Here is an 18725-nt window from a genome sequence, read left to right as displayed (position 1 = left end):
GCCAAGAGTATTACCAAAAGGATGCCTTGAATGCCACTTTCTGCATAGAATGACTGACCATCTTTGAGCCTCTACAAAGCCTATTGCCCCTGAATCGGATGTCATGCCTTGCACTTCCTTTCTTAGTGAAGGAAAGGCTGAGCAGCCTCCAAACATTCTGGCCCTTTGTAGCTATCATGGCTCTGTAGTTTCTCCATTCATACCTTCTTAATTCCTACTAAGGCATTTTCCATCACATATTCTCATAGGATTACACTGAAGACTCATCCTTCCTATAAATCGTCTTCCAGAGGACCTTAGCCTAATGAAACTCTTTAGCTTCCATCCCCTTTCCTTCAGTCTGTAATTAATAACTTTTTACATTTAAGTTTGCACCTTTCCTGTAGTGCTATAATTTAAGTGGTTTGGTTCTTTAGAAAAGGATCCCAGATGCTAAAAAAAAAATGCTGCAATGAGTGTTGTCTTTGTGTGGATGGTATATTGTAATATATTAATAGAATAATAAAAAGAATCATGGAAGCTTATGTGATAGAAAGAGGCTAGTCATCCAACTGAGTCCATAGATCTGTGCTAGACATGTTCCGCCAGAAGCTCAATCAAAAATTTTCCCCATATCGACTGCTTATTTCCTGATGTTCAACAGGTATCAAGCTGCACAAAAGCTAAAGGTCACAATGTCCATTCTGCACACACTATGGGGCTGTAATGTGGTCACAGCAGGAGATGCAGGTGACAGAGATATAGTTCCTATGAAGAATTGATGCTCTGAAACAATTTTTGTCTTTTTGCTGTGCATTTCATGCTGATGGTGTGACAAATAAAAGTACAAAGGATATCAGCGAGCTGCAAACCCAAGCAGCGATATTCCATTTACTCTGTAAAAGCTGAATTGAATGGACGGGCAATTTCAAAGCTAACTCCCCAGGAATTCATTAATCTCAGATATTATTTCTTCAGCTTTCTTGTTATTTTGACAACTGACCCACAATGGCGAGGAAATGGTCTGGTGGGTATTTTCTTTCTCCGAACAAAAAATGGATGCTGACTTTATTTAAATTAGTACTGATGGGTTTTCCTTAATGAGCACTGTATGCAAATTACAGAGCCTGATTTTCACTAGGGTGTGCCAAACACAATTTCAATTGCATTTGGAATGAGCTTATTGACTCAATGCTCATTTATGCTAAATTATTAACAAGAAATCTGACAAAATACTTTCGGGGAGGCACAACGGTGCAGCTGGTAGAGCTGCGGCCTTTTCGCTTCAGAGGCCCAAGTTCAATCCTGACCTTGGGTGCTGTTGGTGTGGAGACCACAGGTTTTCCCTTTGACTGTGTGGGATTGCCCTGGGTGCTGGTGGGTCCGAAGATTGAATGCTATGCATCTTCCCTCAGTGTGTAAATGAATGGTAAAATTTGGAGGACGTTGATGAGAACATGTAGAGAGTAAAAGAGATGGGATTAATGTAGGTTTAGTGTAAATGGGTGGTTGATGGTGAGCGGGGAGTTGGTGGGCCAAATGCCCTGTCTCCTTGCTGCATCTGTCAGTGACTGACCCGGCACGGTCTAGAATAACACTGCACTTTGTAAACTGTTGTCCAGGCTTTGAAGCTTAGTCTGTGTAGAATTGGCTGACTTTAGGGATGCAGAATATGGGGTACAACAAGATTGCCTTGGTGTAGGTCTGAATGAAAGTAATCGCCGGAGAGCTGGACATGAAGAAGTTGGTTGAGGAAGGTTGTTTCCAGATACTTTCTCAGAGAGGAGGAAAACAGGATTCTCAAATTCTAGGAACACACAAAAAATGCTGGTGAACACAGCAAGCCAGCCGGCTTCTATAGGAAGAAATACAGTCGACGTTTCGGGCCGAGACCCTTCGTCAGGACTAACTGAAATTCTCAAATTCTATTTGACTAGATTTTCAAATAGGGAGTGATGCATATGAAAAGGAGTGCAGACAAAGAGAATGTCTCAATAATATTATAATTGAGTGATCTGTGCCCCATGGATTGGCATCAAGCTCGATGCCCCTTATTAGGCAGATAACAACCTGAACTAGCAGATCAGAAATGAAGTTTCAAAGCTTCTGCAAGGCACAAATGGAGTAAAAAGTAAGAAAGAAGATAGCAGACATCTGGGATACCTGAAATACTGATGAAAATGGCTGGTAAAGTGGAAGAGTTATTGTATTTTGGCTAGTGGAAAGAGAAGGTTCAACAGAAACAAAAGTGAAATTCAGGAACAGAGAAATCTTTATCATTATACTCAAAACTTTGAAAATGGAAAATGAAAAACTGAAGTGCATTGAGTGCAAGACCAAAATGAAAATAGATAGGTTATGATACATTTTGTACAAAGGTTATGCAGCAGCTGAACACCAGATTTCAACGTGAGACTATGAGAGACTTCAGGGAAGATACTGTAGAATCCTATGAGGGATTTTAGTTATATGGGAGACTCCAGAAGCCAGTAATTTTCTGAGCAGAAAGACCCAGAGAAATCAGTCCTTTCCATCCTCTGCTCCCCATCTTAACACTTTCCTCTGCAACTGTAGGAGGTGTAACATCTCTCCCTTCACCTCCATCCAGAGTCCTAAACAGCTCTTCCAAGTGAGAAGGAGGTTCTCCAGCACCTCTTCCAACTTTATTGATTGCATTTGTCATTTGTACTGTGCTCTCCTCAACGCTGCAGAAGCCAAGTGTAACTGATTGTTTTGTAGAACACTTGAGTTCTGTCTGCACCAGCCAGACTTGAACTACAGGTTACATGCCATTTTAACTTTCCTTCCCACCGCAACACGTGCAGGCTTGCCCCTGGTCTTCTCTATTGCTATGGAGAGGTAGATGCAAGTAGGAAGAGCAACATCTCATATTTTATTTACTTATTGAGAGACTGTAGCCTTTCCGGCCCTTTAAGCCATATCAACTTCCTCTACAGATTCTGCTTGGCATGTCCAGTCTTCCAGAGATTGTTTTTCTTGTTCAGAGAAATTAACAAAGGTGTTCAACATTATGAAGGCCTTTATAAAATCTATGGAACATTGAACAGTGCAGATGAGGAAGAAGCCTTTCGGCCCACATTGTTCCTACTGACCATTATGCCAACCTGAACTGTCTCATCTGCTTCCACAGGTTTTATATACCTCCATTCGCTGCTTGCTCATATGTACCTGCCTGAATGCTCCTTAGACATTGCTATCATATCTGCTTCCACCACTTCCTCTGGCAGCATGTTTCAGACACCTACCACACCCAATGTAAAAAATAATGCCTTGTAGATCTCCCATAATCCTACCCTTTCCCATCTTAAAGCTACGCCCTTAAGCATTTGACATTTCTCACACAGGGGAACAGACTACTGCTCTGGGGAAAATCATCGGTCTAAATTACAATCAAAATCTGAGTAACATCGCCTTTTAGATAATACTCTAATCCAGGAAATATCCCAGTGAACCTCTTTTGCACCATCTACAAAGCCTCAATATCCTTCCTGTGATGCTTTGATTGAATTCTTTGGGGAAAAAAATCCTTGAATAAACTTGAGAGTTGAAAACAGGATACCAGATAATCAGCAAAAAGGGGGAAACTGAGAACTAACTTTAAGCCATAAATTAGATGACTATATCACCCCCAAAAAATGGCAGAAGCAGAATAAGTGGTAACTTTCAAAAGAGACTTGGGTAAATACTGGCAGAAGGAACAAATGGAGAGTTATGGGAGAATGTACAGGAGAATGGGACTAAAGTAACAGCTTCAAGAGATGAAACACCCCTGTGGTTTCCTTTTGTGTTGTATTGTGAGATACAACAAAAGTTTTTCCATTTAAGTAATGTATTGTAGCATCCACAGATTTGAGGAAATGGCTAAGAAGAAAGAAGACATACCCAAGCACCTACTGGGAAGGAAGACAAAACATCATCCCATCAAACTTCTACGATTCGTGTGCTAATCAGGTTTGTAGCTGTGATATTCTCAAGTGAGTCTTTAGTTGCAGTGGATGAAAATGACAGAAAATGGAGATGTGTGGAAAAACAATACTATCAGTAATCTAATCACACCACCAAAAGAATGGGGTGGCTTTAATTCATCCCTCAATTACCATTTCAACACAAGAGCATAAACAACTGCAAACGATGGTCAAATGCAAAAGATCCTCCTGGCGATTAACATAATAGCAAAGTTTTTTTTGTCCTATTGGACTTCTGCACATTATCCATTACAGAGCTGTTCATTATGTTGATTCTGTACTTACTTTGTTATAAAGCATTTCGTCTGCCACTGGTGCATCCAAATCCACACTGTATAGATGATCCCTGCGAACGAAACAAGAGCCTCATTAACTTGTGGAACAACTAATACAATATTTACATCTGATTACTAATGTTGCATTAGACAGAGCAAGAGAACATTCTAATATGCACAGCTCAATTGCCCTAAAGTGGTGGTTAATGCATCTTCGCTTGAAAGCTAATAGTTACTTCAATATCATCATTGTTCTAAACTAGATCCTAGATTTTGGTCAAGGGGCCACTTGAATTGAAAGACATTACCTTTATTGCTCCCTATACAAGTATTTTCCCTACTTGTCTCCAGAAGATGTTGTGTTTTACTGGACTGCAATTGTAGGAATATGGAACCCCTCAGCTTTCTCAGAGGTAGTTTTTAGGTGGAATATTTAAATGATGAGGAAAAAACAAGGCAGAATTATATACACTTATCTTGTATTTAGCCACATACTCATTTCAAAAATAACACAAAACAGAAAATGTAAATACTCAGCAAGTCAGGCTGCATCTGTGGGAAGAGAAACAGTTAATGTTTCTGGCCAAAGATTCTTTGTCAGAATGGGGAACTCATTAAGGTACAGGGAAGTTGGGATGGAGGAATGTGTCCGCTGGGACTCAGTTCAAGTGAGAACACAGTCAAAAGAACGTAAACATTCTTGGAGTTACAACAGGCAGGAAGTCCCACACCTCCAGATAAAAGAACAGCTAGCTCCCTTCAACCATTCGGTTAAGTACAACCCTAATTACTACAACTTAGCAACGCAATGATCGCTTGGATCACTTTGCACTAAAGTGGAATTTTTTTTGTTCTAATTGTGTTCTTTCTCATGAAAAAAAAGTATGATTTATGTTAATATTTTTCTTGTGAATGCTGCTTATTTGATACTACGTGCCTGTGATGCTGCTGCAAGTAATTTTTTCATTGCAGCTGTGCATATACAGTATGTACTTGTAAACTTGACAATAAACTCAACATGACTTTGACTTTAAAGCAGAGGACATACGCAATCCGACCTAACAGGGATCTCTTCCTGCACTGTATTTTGCAACTTCTATTCTTCCCATTCACTCACTGACCAAGCAACCTTGTTTACAGCCAATCCCAATGGTTTCAACTCCCCCTCCCCACCCTTCTTGTAGACCTGCTTTGGAATGCTTCCCAGGTCTGTCAAAGAGTCTACAAACTGAAATTTTAACTCGGTTTCTCTTCCCACAGCTGTGGCCCAGCCTGCAGAGTGCATCCAGCATTTTCTGTGTTTTTTTTAAATTTTAGATTTCCTCCCCATACTAACCAATTTTTACAGGAGCACCATTGACAATGTCTTGCATCACTATCTGGAATGGCAATTGTAAGGCATCCGACTGCAAGGCCCAATAAAGGATTGAGAAAACTGCTGAGAGGATCATTGGGGTCTCTCTTCCATTCATCAGAGATATTTACTAGGAATGCTGTGTATGCAGGGCCCTTAGATTTGTCCATCATCCCTTCCATCTGCCAACAATCTCTTTGAGCCCCTACCATCAGCCAGGAGGTAGCACAGCATCAGGACAGGAACTGTTAGAATGGGAAACAGCTTCTTTCCCCAGGCTGCATGACTTCTGAACTCTGCCACCAACTAGGTTATATCATGGAAGCGTCAGTAGCATTGTACTGTTTACTTTTTAACTTGTGTCATAAATGCACCTTATTATTTGTTAATTTATTTGTGGTAATATTACTTCATGTGTTATGTGTGAGAGTTATATGTACTATGTTGTGCACCTTGGTCTGGAGGAACGTTGTTTCATTTGGTGGGATACATGCATATGGTTTAATGAACAATAAAATTGAACTTTGACTTGAACTTCATCTGCAGTTTATTTGATTTTATGAATAAATAAGAGCAGATTGGGTAAAGGTCTGCTTCCCTAACTCACTGGTGTTGATGGATGTGGAGGTGCTTACAATGTGAATGGAGAGCAAACAGTAAATTCAAAAACTAGTTTCGGGGCAGGGGAGGTTTGTTAGCATTGATGGGGGAGGGTGTGGTGGTGAGTAGTAGCAGCAGACTCATAATTGTCAGGGAAGATACCTTCAAAACAATGTGCTTGCTGGCATGCTATAGAATCAAACCACCAACTGAAATGGAATGGGATCTATGTTGTGATGGTTGGGTGAGAGATGAGACTCTTTGAGCACCACTGGAAGGGAGAAGAAATCAGCTAAATTTTCAGGTTGTAGTGTTGGGGAAGGGGAAGGCAAGGAAATGAGTGTTTGGAGGAAGGGATTAAGCTGGAGAGGACTGAAGATTTACTCAACTTAGTAGTGTAAGCAGCTTTATGTCTTTGGAGTCTATGATTGTTCAGTAAAAGACTATACTGGTGCTCCTATGTAACACAAACAAAATCCTGGAGGAAATTGTCGTGTATTTAATATTTGGGTATAAATTTCTTGGTAGCAATGGTAGCCAGTAGTGTTCCCAAGAGCCTTCACCGCAGCCTCGCAGACTGCTGATGTTTTGAGAAACCTCTTCTCAAGGACTGGTATTCCAGAACAGTTAGTTAGTGACAATGGATCACAATTTGTTGTGGAACAGTTTCAGTCATTCTTGAAAATGAATAGAAAAAGACGAAGAATTTACCGTGCCACTCAGTTACAAATAGCTTGGCAGCAAAGTTTGTCCAGAGTGTAAAGAATGCACTGTGAGCAATGTCAGTGGAAGTCACTACACTCAATCAGAAGCTTGCCAATTTCTTCCTTGCATATCACAATGCAGTACACTCTACAACCAACAACCTACTAGCTATGCTGTTGCTAGGTCATCCCTTGCGTTCATGCTTGGATCTCCTCAAGAACAATCTCAAAAGGAGTATGCAGGACAAACAACTGAGACAAACTGAGGGTTCCTCAAACAAGGAAGTTCAATGTTTCGCTCCTTGACAAGCAGTCCTGGTGAGGGATTACAGAGGTGATCTAAAGTGGGTACTTGGAAAGATCAAGGACAGAACTGGGCCACCCTTCTGAACACTGGAGATTGCGTCTGATATCATTTGGAGATGACACATCAATCAGTTGAGGACAGCAGTCAATTGTCAGAGAAGAAAGGTACCCAGAGCTGTCAGAACCACTTCCTGCAGTCTCAGAGTCAACTCCTACAACCACTATGGAGGAGGCCCCAGAACCTGAGATTGTTTCACCTGCCAAGCACAGTGACCTCCCCCCTCCCTTGTTATCCTACAAGAGTAAGACATCCCCCACAGCGATTAAACGTTCTGGTCTGAGTGGAACAATTTAAAATTTACTATGCTGTGGATGAATACAACATAGTTGCATTCCTATCCCATGCTGCTTAACTCTTCCAGGTCAATGCAGCATAAATAGATGTTGAATAAAGTGTCCACTGCTTAGGATAGGAAACAGCTTCTTCCCGCAGGCTCTAAGACTACTGAACTCCCTGACACCACCCAGGTCTCACCATGTATGAAGTGCCATCAGCATTATACTGTTTACTTTTCAAACTTGTGCTGTAAATGCACCTAATATTTGTTAACTTATTTGTAGTAGTATTACTTTATGTGTTATGTGTGTGAGTTATATGTACTGTGATGTGAACCTTGGTTTCGCTTCATTTGGTAGTACACAGCTGAATGACAATAAGCCTGAACTTGATCTTAAACTTGATAAGGAAGTTTTTGCTCTTCTACCCTGACAATGCAACTTGGATTCAATCTAACATCATCATCACCCAACACCTCACCCATTCTTGACTCATGAATCTCTCCAACATGAGCATTGTCTTGCTTATCAATAGGTCTAAATCATTAAATACAGCAGAAATTTTAGTTTGAATATCATGAGCATATTTTAGGAAATCCTGGCTGAGACCTACTCTGTACACATTACTTTACATGCTTTTCTTTTAAAGCAAAGAATATCACCTTAAAAATTGAAAAGCAATGCTCTTGCAGATTTTTAGTGTTCCTGACATACATGAATGATGGATGTATGAATCAAATTGTTTTAGTTTTTAAAGGCTCGAGAAAGAAACACACTGTTGTGGGCCAGCTTTCCACTAGTTTATGTCCATTTTGAATTTTGGCATATTTTAATAAGATAGGAGACTTTTTTTTTTGAAATTGGCCAATAGAATCAGCTTTGACTACAAATTCTGGATTGAACCACTGATGAAACTTCAGCCAGTCAACCCAAATGGAGCTATGTTATGGAATGGACGTCCACAAGATTCTGAAAGACTGGATACTTTGGTCCGCAAAGATCCAAGATTCTGAAGCTGAGGTACAAATTTATCTCTGGCCTTTTACTCTGAGCCGGAATTATAATATTCACCACTGTGTATAATCTCCTCTTGATATTTGACTCTGTTGAGGCAAATACCATGGTGTTAGGGACACAAGCAAACTTTTATCTTGTAAAGTGAAGAGTCTGCTCTCTACTACCACAGGTGCTGAGGTCTATCATTTTGGAAGCGATGCTGTCTGATGCCTAGCCACTCCTTACGTGGTAGTGTACATCTTAATGAACTTGATAAATACACCAATCGTGCTGACAGTAATGAAAATGCTTCCCAGATGCCAGTGCCAGTGAAGATGCCTCATACTCAGTTCTTACTCCTACCTTGGTGCTAGTCGAAGCAAGACACACAAAGTGCTGGAGGAGATCAGTAGGCCAGGTAGCATCTATGAAAAAGTCAACATTTCAGGGTGATACCCCTCATCAGGTATTTCCCTCCATTAGGAAATGCCAACTCTTTACTCTTTTCCATAGATGCTGCCTGGCCTGCTGAGTTCCTCCAGCATTTTGTCTGTGTTGGTTAGATTTCCAGCATCTGCAGATTTCTCATTTTGGTGCTGGACCACGAGGTTTGAGACTGGTTGTAATGTTCTCCAAACATACTCTTTTTCTTATGGGGACCCCTGATCTCTGCCATTCCAAAGCTGTGCAATGACTTGAACCACAGCCTTTGCTGGGTCAGTCTGGTCTTCCCTTTCTCTGTGCAAGGCACACAAGGAAGCAAAGGCAGAGGACCTACTTTGGCTGACCAGTCAGGTCCCAGTTTAAGAGTGAGGGAGTTTGCACTCAGTGTCAGACTCCTCTTCACATCAGTCATAAATCTTCATGGATACTTCCTCCTGTCATGACCGACCACTCTCTCCCTTTGTCTCTTCTTTACCAAATCTTCTCAAGGATTTGGAAGCTGGCTCATGGAAATTGGACTGGTTTTTAAGGCAAACGTGGCTCTTACCAGGATCTGATTTTCCAGCTGATGCTCTTCAGGAACGAACGAAACATCAGACCAGTGCAATTCCCTGTCAGTGAGCTAAGCAGTTTTATTTACCTGCTGCTCCCCAAGCTACAGACTTGAGCTCCATTGAAAATCTGGACGTTAATTTCCAATCACAAATGCACAGCATTCTATTTTGCACCATATTTGCACTGAAGAGCCTCCAATGGATATTTACATGAGATTGACTGAATGAGTTTTGGCAGATTCAGCCATACTGGATATCATGTCCAGGATTTGGCGCACACCTGCGCTCCTCGTCCTCATAAATGTGTCAACTGGTCATATTACACTTGGATTAGTTTACAAATCAAAGCCTGCCAAAGTCAATCTACATCGTTCAATTAAAGCAGTATTTTCCAGAAACTTTTGTAGTCACTTGAACTTCAGCTGTACACAACTCGCTTGTTTAAAAGGCACTTAGACAGGCATATGGACAGGAAAAAAACAACATTAAAAGGATATGCGCCAAATACAGTTAAAGGGAGTATCTCTGACAGGTAAATTGGTCAGAATAAAGTCAGAAGAGCCCATTAGTGTTGTTCTTTTTATGCTGATATTGCCTCATACCTGATGCTCTTATCTTGGAGTCAAACAAAATATGGCCAATATGATGCAGCATAATTTTAAGGTGATTGCTGGAAGGTGTAGAGGTGCTTATCAGAGGCAAGTTTTTTTTCCCACAGTGCCATGGGAAGTGGTAGAGGCAGATACATTTGAAATATTTAAGAAACTCTTGATAGGCACGTGAATGATAGGAAAATGGAGGACTATATAGTAGGGAAGGGTTAGATTGATCTTAGTGTCAGCACAACATCATGGGCGAAAGGGCCTGTACTATGTTGTAATACTTTATGTTCTATCTGCAGGTTCGGGCTCTAAACCAAGACTTGAGAAGCACATTTGCACACTTCAATAGAGTATTGACTGTCACTACATTGTAGGTAAAGCCCTCATTTGGATAAGGTGTTAAACCAGCAGTCCTCTCACATGGACATACACACTCTGTACCCTCAAAGGAAGAGGAGCAGCAAATTCCAGCTGGTGCCCTAACTAAATATTTATCCTTGAGACAATCCTATCAAGTTAAATAGGTCTTTAATTTGCAATATTTTCATAGATCATTAATGTGCTCAAATTTGTTTGAAAAACAGTTCTGCTGGCTTTTTAATTTTCCTATTCCCTGTAACATTTTGCATGAAATGACTTTTTCAGCTATTTTATATCTACACCTAGAAACACTGTGGCCACTTGCTCGTTGAGGCAAATATCTAAATCAGGCAATCATGTGGCAGCAACTCAATGAGTAAATGCATAGAAGCATGCAGACATGGTCAAGAGGTTCAGTTGTTCAGACCACACATCAGAATGGGGAAGAAAGTTGATCTAAGTGACTTTGACTGTGGAATGATTGTTGATGCCAGACGGGGTGGTTTGAGTATCTCAGAAAGTGTTCATCTTGGATTTTCACGCACAACAGTCTCTGAAGTTTACAAAGTTTCATGCAAAGCACAAAAAAAAACATCCAGTGAGGGGCAGTTCTGTGTGGTGAAAGTGCCTTGTTAATGTGAGTGGTCAGAGGCAAATTGCTAGGCTGGTTCAGGTTGATATGAAGGCAACAGTACCTCAAATAACTGTGTGTTAAAATAGCAGTGTATGCAGGAGATTCACTGAACGCATGACATGTCAAACCTTGAAGTAGATGCCCTAGAACAGCAGAGGACCATGAACATACACTCAGAGGTACCAGATAAAATGATATTGAGCATATTTCCTTATATTTAAGAAGCTCATGGGTAGGTACATGGAGAATCAAAGCTTGGAGGGATGTGGGCTGAATGTAAGAAATTGGGAAGAACTGGGTGGGCATGGACTCATTGGAGCAAAGGGCCTATATCCATACAGTATTGCTCTATGACTCCATGCTCTACTCTAAGCCCCGGCAACATAGTGGTCAGCGCAAAACTATTACAGCTTGGGGCGTCGGAGTTCCGAGTTCAATTCCTGCACCATCTGTAAGGAGTTTGTACGTTCTCCTCGTCACCACATGGAGTTCCTCCCGGTGCTCCTATTTCCAAAGACATACAGGTTAGTAGGTTAATTGGTCATTGTAAATTGTGCTGTGATTAGATTGGGGTTAAATAGGTGGGTTACGTGGTGGCGCAGCCTGTTGGGCTAGAAGGGCCTGTTCCATGCTGTATCTCCAAATAAAAATAAAACAAATATGTATTCATAATCTTCTATACTATAAACCAGCTTTCAGATCAATCACTCATACCATCTAACATGATTCTCTAGATTGCTCACTTATGTTGAAGCTTTTTACAAACACAGGGCCTCTTCCAATGTTGCTGATGTTGTCATATAGGCCCAGATCATGAATATTTGTGTAGTTCATGCAAGTCAAATTGCAACCTGGAGCTCATACAAAAATGTGTCAGTGCCCGTGTTGTTAATGATTGGGGTCTCACCCGTCACAGAGAGACAAGTCATCCATGAATAAACTGGCTTCTAACTGAACAGTTATCTGCTGACCATTTGCTGGATACATTCTCGAGGAGTGCCAAATCAGCAGTCCCAATTTTGCTGACCACTCTGGGCCAAAGGCATCATCAAACTTTTAATAATTTTTCTTTTCAAATTGTTTGAAAGATTCAGCAGCCAATCTGTGTGCTTCAAGCAATGACTTAGTTAATTCAATGACTCATTTGCCATTGTCCACTTGGCTCACTCTCAAATCCTAGATTACACTGGAGGGATGTCAGTGTGTAGTAGCCCTCCATACCAGCTGGTGATGCAACCAGTTAGAATGCACACCTGTAGAAATTTGAGAGAGTCTTTGGTGACATGCCAAGTCTCCCTAAACTTCTAATGAAATATAGCCACTGTTATGCTTCCTTTGTGATTGCATTAATATGTTGGACCCATGTTTGGGCTTCAGAGATGTTGACACCCAGGAATTTGAAACAGTTCACCATTTCTACTGCTGATTCCTCGATGAGAACTGTTGCGCTCCCTTGACCTCCTTCTTGAAGTCCAGAATCAATTCCTTGATATTATTGAGTGCAAGGGTGTTGTTGTGACACCGCTCAACCAGCTGATCTGTCTCACTCCTGTACGATTCTTCTTCACCATCTAAAATTCTGCTAACAACAGTTGTGCCATCAGCAAATTTAGAGATGGCATTTGAGCTGTGCCTAGCCACGCGGTTGTGGCTGTAGAGGGAGTAGAGCGGCGGGTTAACCGCACAGCCTTGAGGTGCACTGGTGTTGACTGAAGAGGAGATGTTATTTTACTTCCATACTCACTGTGATCTCCCAATGAAGAAATCAAGGGTTCAATTGCAGAGGGAGGTACAGAGGCCCAGATTTTGGAGCTTCTTGATTAGAACTGATGATATGATGGCATTGAACACTGAGCTGTAATCAATAAACAGCAGCTATTGATGTAAATATTACTATTGTCCAGGCGATCCAAGGCTGAATGAGATTGCATCCACTGTTGTTCTATTATGGTGAAAAGCAAATTGCAGAGTGTCCAGGTCCTTGCTTAGGCAGTAGTTGGTTCTGGCCATGACTAACCTCTCAAAGCACTTCAGCACAGTAGATGTGAGTGATAGCTTGTTGAGGTAGCTCACCCTGCTCTTGTTGGGCACTGATATGATTGTCACCTTTTTGAAGCAGGTGGGAACTTCTGACTACTGCAGTGCGAGATTAAATATTCCCACAAATTGGTTGGCAGAGGTTTCAATTCCCCACTAGGTACATCATCAGTGCATGGTACCTTGTGAGGCTTCAACCCCTTGAAGGATGTTCTTACGTTACCTTGCGAGACAGAGATCACAGGGACCTGGTGAGTGATCGCAGGTTATTGTGGTTTTATTTCAGATTTCCAGCACCTGCAGGATTTTTTAAACTATCAGCTAGTTTAGATCCTTGCTGGAATAACAGCACCAGCCCAGAGAGCTGTGCTCAACAGACAGAGAGGGAGTGGAAGACAACAAAGAGTAGACACTTGCCGCACAGTCTCAAATTGGCAGACAAATGCCTGAGGTCATGCAGAAGTTGTTCTAGAGAAACAGGTCAGTCAATTGCACACCTACCACTGCTCATGAGGTGATGTGGCTGGCACAACTTAGACATCTTAGCAGTGGGCTTAACGTGGACATGATGGCACTGACCAACTTCCTGTGGAGCAGCTTTTGAAAATACCAAATCACGTTTGGACCAAATCAGCAGATCCATGGGTGGTATGGCAAAGTGTCAGCTGCAAGAACTGAACAGCAGTGGTGTAGTCAGTGAGTTAGAAACTTGGGTTCAATCCTGTCCTCAGGCACTGCCTGCGCGCTGTTCGCATGTTTTCTCTGTGCACGTGCACGTTTCCTCCTGCCGCTCCAGTTTCATCCCACATCCCAAAGACATGTGGGTTGGCAGGTTAATAGGCCACCGTGAATTGTCCCCAGTGCATGGATGAGTGGTAGAACCCAAGGGAAAATGATGAAAATTGGGGGTAAATGAAAAATGGGATTAACGTAGGATTAGTGTTTATTGGTTGGTGCAGACTGCGGGTGAAGGTACTGTCTCTGTGTTTTATCTCCTTATGATTTTGTGACCTATGAAGCGGGAGAAGCAGGCAACCTAATTCCTTCTGTTGACCTCTCAGCTCACAGACAGCTCCCACCCGATGTACAGCCTTGCTGATGCCCATTTGTCAGCTGGAAAAAAATATGACTTGTGTGGATGAACCCAAAGGATACATCAAAGAGATGCTATAACTAAAACAAAATGACAGACTGGGGTGTGAACTTGTGACCTTCCTGGATGGTTAATTCCTGTACTGGCTAATACTTTTATCAACTGACTGATCAGTGCAGCTCCAGGCCATTCAGGACTTCAAATGTCTTCAAACTCTAGAGGATATGTGACTTCTTTTTGACTCGCCTATGATTAATAACCTTTTGTTTTTTAGTTAGAAAAAATACAAAGTCCTCTAGTAATGAAACTGGAGAATCTGGTCCTGCCTTGGGCTGGAAAGGATTATATTTTTACCCAGTTCACCATGAAACCTTCCTTGTCCATTGTACTGGAAGACCACAAGCTAATAATTCTCTATGAACTTTCCGCCTGATTATATAAGTACAACAGGGTCAACCTAAATGCATCAATTATGTAATGTTTTCATGTGGTCACATCAAAAGGAAAGTGTAAATTGACTTGCCGATTACAGGCAGATGCCATCTGATAGAGAGCAAACAATCCTCAAATATTCAAAGGTCATGTTTTGGCCTTTAATTCAATTGAAATAAGGTCTTAGCAAAATCTTTTGAAGCTAGCATTCACAAACAAATAGAGTCAAGTATCTACTCAAGGGAGGAAAAGTGGGTGACAAATCAATAGTTGTCAAATAAGGGATATATGTATCCTATTTAACAAGAATACTAATTATTGAACGGTTGTTGAAAAGTAAACAATACACATTAAGTCTTTGGCACAGTTTCCAGTTCTTTGATACTAATGCAGCACTATACAGATGCCATTTCACAGCAGGGTACCACAGGCCAGGTTTAAATCTTGTGGATCTCTTGTTTTGGCACTCTCTGGTCACCACTACCAATCCTATTGAACACAAGCAAATACTCAAAGTGTATTGCACTTTCTGAAATTCTGAGCTGAAATTCCACCTTACGGTCCTGGAATTCTCATCTTGGGAATAGTTTCCTGCAGCTAGTCTTAGTAAAGGAATTTAGCACAATTTCTTGTACTCTTTCTTTCCAATGGAATTGAAAACATGTTCTTTTTTTTCCTCGCCTATTTGTGTGTTCCCTCTCCCTCTCTATCCCCGCAATCTCTCTCTCTCTTTCAAATTGGCTGTGACTATATTTCATTGGGTACAATTTACATTGAAAATTAACGAAATTATGAAAAATGCCCTTTTTTTTTCTCTGCCAAACTCATGCTAAGTACATTACTAGTAATATCCTATTTTAATGGGAAACAGGATATACCGTACAGAATGAAAGCACTCGACTTCCTCGAAAAAAAACAACCATAACTCTAGAGAACAAGTCAAATCTGTGACACTTTTAGGATTGCCACAGATCCAGAGTAGAATATGCACCTTCTAGTACCATAGTTCAGACATACAGAGAAGCCTAAGAGTACACACCATTTGTTTCTCCTTACCCTCTGAGAATAATGCTTCATTCATCCATTTGAATTTCTTAGTTTGCACAGGCAATATGTATAACTTAACATTAAAGACAATGTCCAAGACATTACAGCAAAATAGATAAGAGAAAAGGAGTATTATAGAACTATTATAAGGAAAGAAAACTAGATATAACAATAGTGACACCTTAAGCACTTCAGCCTATTTTCAAACTGGAGGCAACACCTTCACCAGACACCGGTGACCAAGACAAACCCGGGCACATGTCATAGTATCTGCAATTTCAAGTATCACAGCATTTTGGTTAAGTGGTACTCTTATGTAAAAGAGGAAGATTTTTAATAAGATTGAAACAGTACAGAGAAAATTTATAAGGATTTTGCCAAGACTAGAGGGTCTTGGAGGGTTAGACACTCTGAGCCAATGGGCTGGTCCTGGACATTTCATAATTTACTGGCATAATTTACATATTACTATTTAACTATTTATGGTTCTATTACTATTTATTATTTATGGTACAACTGTAACGAAAACCAATTCCCGCAAACCAGTCCTCCAAACTCTCACCAACTTGTGGGGGCACACTGCTCTTTCCAGGGTCTCGTGGTGTGTCGTGCCTTAGCAGACCTGCTCTTTTTATACCCCTGCTGGGGTATCACCTGTCCATCAAACTGCAGACCGTTCAGGTTCAAAGCAAACGGTTTGTCAATATCTGAATTGTGTTTCTTTCTCGTTAATCTCTCTCTTCTCTCTTATTAGCATTTTGAATGTTTCTCCATTGTCTTCCGTTATCTCTCTCATTAGCATCATCCGTCCAGTAGCTCTGCTTGGCGTCACACATGACACAACATAGCCTTTAAGAAACACAGAATGGCATAAGGATGAATGTAGTAGGTTAGTGGCAAGGGTAGCTGGTTTGGCAATCCAATGAAAAATACTGCAGATACTGAAAATCTGAAAACGAAACAGGAACTACTGGAAATAGTCAACATGTAAGGCAGCATCTGTGGAGAGATGTGCACCAGGGCAGATCCCTCACTGGCACAAACTGCAATTTCACCGAACACACTGAAGAGGTCAAAGTGACTGCAGTTGCTAGGACCTGGAACAAAGAGGAAACCAGAATGCTGGAAGTACTCAGACAATCAAGCATTTGCTATGGAGACAAAAGATAAGTAAACATTCTGGGTCAAGACCCTCAGGTAGGGCTGAGAGGGAGGAGAAAAGATAGCTAATCTATAGCAATTTTAGTTGTTTTAATGGTAGAACTAGGAGGGGTAGGGAAGGGGAATGGAAAGGTGAACAAAGGGAGAAGAAAACTAGGTGATAGGTCAGTGATGTGGGAGAGGAACATCAATGGTGGGTTGCCTTGCAAACTTTGATTTCTCCTATGTTGAGGAGGCCACAGTCTGATCGATAGACCAGCTTAGAAACGATGCAGGTGGAAGTTGACAAGACCTTATACCTCCATAACTCTATAAGGCCAATCTTCCATGTCTTGCTAAAACCCTTGAAGTGTTGCTGCTTCGTAAATCTGTGTGCCCTTCCCATGTGCTCTGTTTGAAGTAGCTTTACATCACTGAAACAAGCCCAATAAACGCAACAAATATTTGCCACTGAGGAGAGGGCAGAGTATTTAAGTGAACTTTCAGTTCACAGTGATGTCAGTGGTGACAAATCCAACTCTGTACTCCAGCTTTGAGGCTCTTTTGTTGCTTCAGAATTTCACCACACAGTGGTTTTGAAAGTAAGCACCTTGGCTGATCCCAGATAATGCAGGCAATGGTCATACTTCCCAGTCTGTGAAGTCAGTGCCTGAGGATTCAGTTAGTTGATTGTGTAGAAATCTCACATTCAATCAGATGTGTGACTTTGCTGCTTTGATTGAATGGAAACCTTCTATCAATAGTCTGCACTCTGCAACTCAATACTCATGATCGTTTGAAGTATGAATACTTACAGAACAATATTCTCAGAAATTAGTTCAATTGTAATTAACCTGAAACTAAATCAGAAAATAACTGACAAAGAATGACTCATTTCGTGAACAAAAATGCTGAAAAGAATCCAAGTGGAAAGCCAGGGTATAAAAGGAGGTCGGAGAAAATAGTCATGAGAAATGTAGCTGTGGGATATGGGTCAGGAATGGGAATGGAGGACAATCTAAGGTTCAACTTTTCGCAATATTTCACTGGCTTGGAAGGGATCCTTTAACAAGACTTCATCCTCTTTAATGAAGGAATGTAAAGAGCCTGTCTCATTTCTAGTAAATTGCGTTCTCCTGGCACCTTTGCAAGAAATGGACCATAAATAAAAGCACAGCTAAAATGGAATCCTGCCCTCTTGAATGGAGCCTGGCTTTGACCGTTTTACTGTTACACTGTAATTCTTTAGTACTTAGTAAGGTAGTAACAATAATTACCAGCAGAACAAAAGATCTATTACCAAAGTAAAATGTCCTGTTAATGAAGTAATTTTATGGATTAGTTTAGAATTGCAGTATGACCTTTATCCACAGACTGATTAGACCTGTATATGACAGGGCTTAACTTAAGTATTGATTTCTATTGAGTTATTTAAAAGGTCCAAAAACAGCAAGGCTGTACTTTTTGTATCAATTGTCATTAACAGGATGTTTTAATGACAACAATCTATATTTCTATACAACTTTCAACATAGAAAAACGTCACAGCGAAATAATCAGGAGAAGACAATGATTGCTCAGTCAAGAGATGGGTGACCAAAACCTTGGCCAATCTACCTCATTCTATTTTTGCACCATTTATTTATTTAGTAATTTATAATAACTTTACATCTTTGCACTCCACTGCTGTCACGAACCAAGAGATTTCCTGTCACATAAGAATCTGAAAATTCTGATTCTGATTTCAAAATCAACTTGCAGATGGTCACTGTACAGCAGAAAAAGTGGGGCAGACAATAATCCAGACCAGGGCAGCAACCATAGAATGGGGAACAAGATGGTCGGTA

General features: G+C 40.9%; 1 protein-coding gene across 5 annotated transcripts in view; it reads right to left on the bottom strand.

Moving 5' to 3' along the window:
• sema6bb (sema domain, transmembrane domain (TM), and cytoplasmic domain, (semaphorin) 6Bb) overlaps window positions 1-18725 on the bottom strand; it is a 567817-nt gene that overhangs the window by 254404 nt on the left and 294688 nt on the right. For all 5 annotated transcript variants that reach the window (XM_072244024.1, XM_072244022.1, XM_072244025.1 and 2 more), the window contains one exon: window positions 4251-4311. In XM_072244024.1, coding sequence (XP_072100125.1) covers window positions 4251-4311 — 61 coding nt within the window. The remainder of the gene's footprint in view (window positions 1-4250; window positions 4312-18725) is intronic.

Source organism: Mobula birostris, chromosome 26 (assembly GCF_030028105.1).
Source record: "Mobula birostris isolate sMobBir1 chromosome 26, sMobBir1.hap1, whole genome shotgun sequence".
Classification (NCBI taxonomy): domain Eukaryota; kingdom Metazoa; phylum Chordata; class Chondrichthyes; order Myliobatiformes; family Myliobatidae; genus Mobula; species Mobula birostris.
The sequence above is the reverse complement of the archived record's forward strand: the minus strand, read 5'-3'. Positions and strand labels throughout refer to the sequence as shown.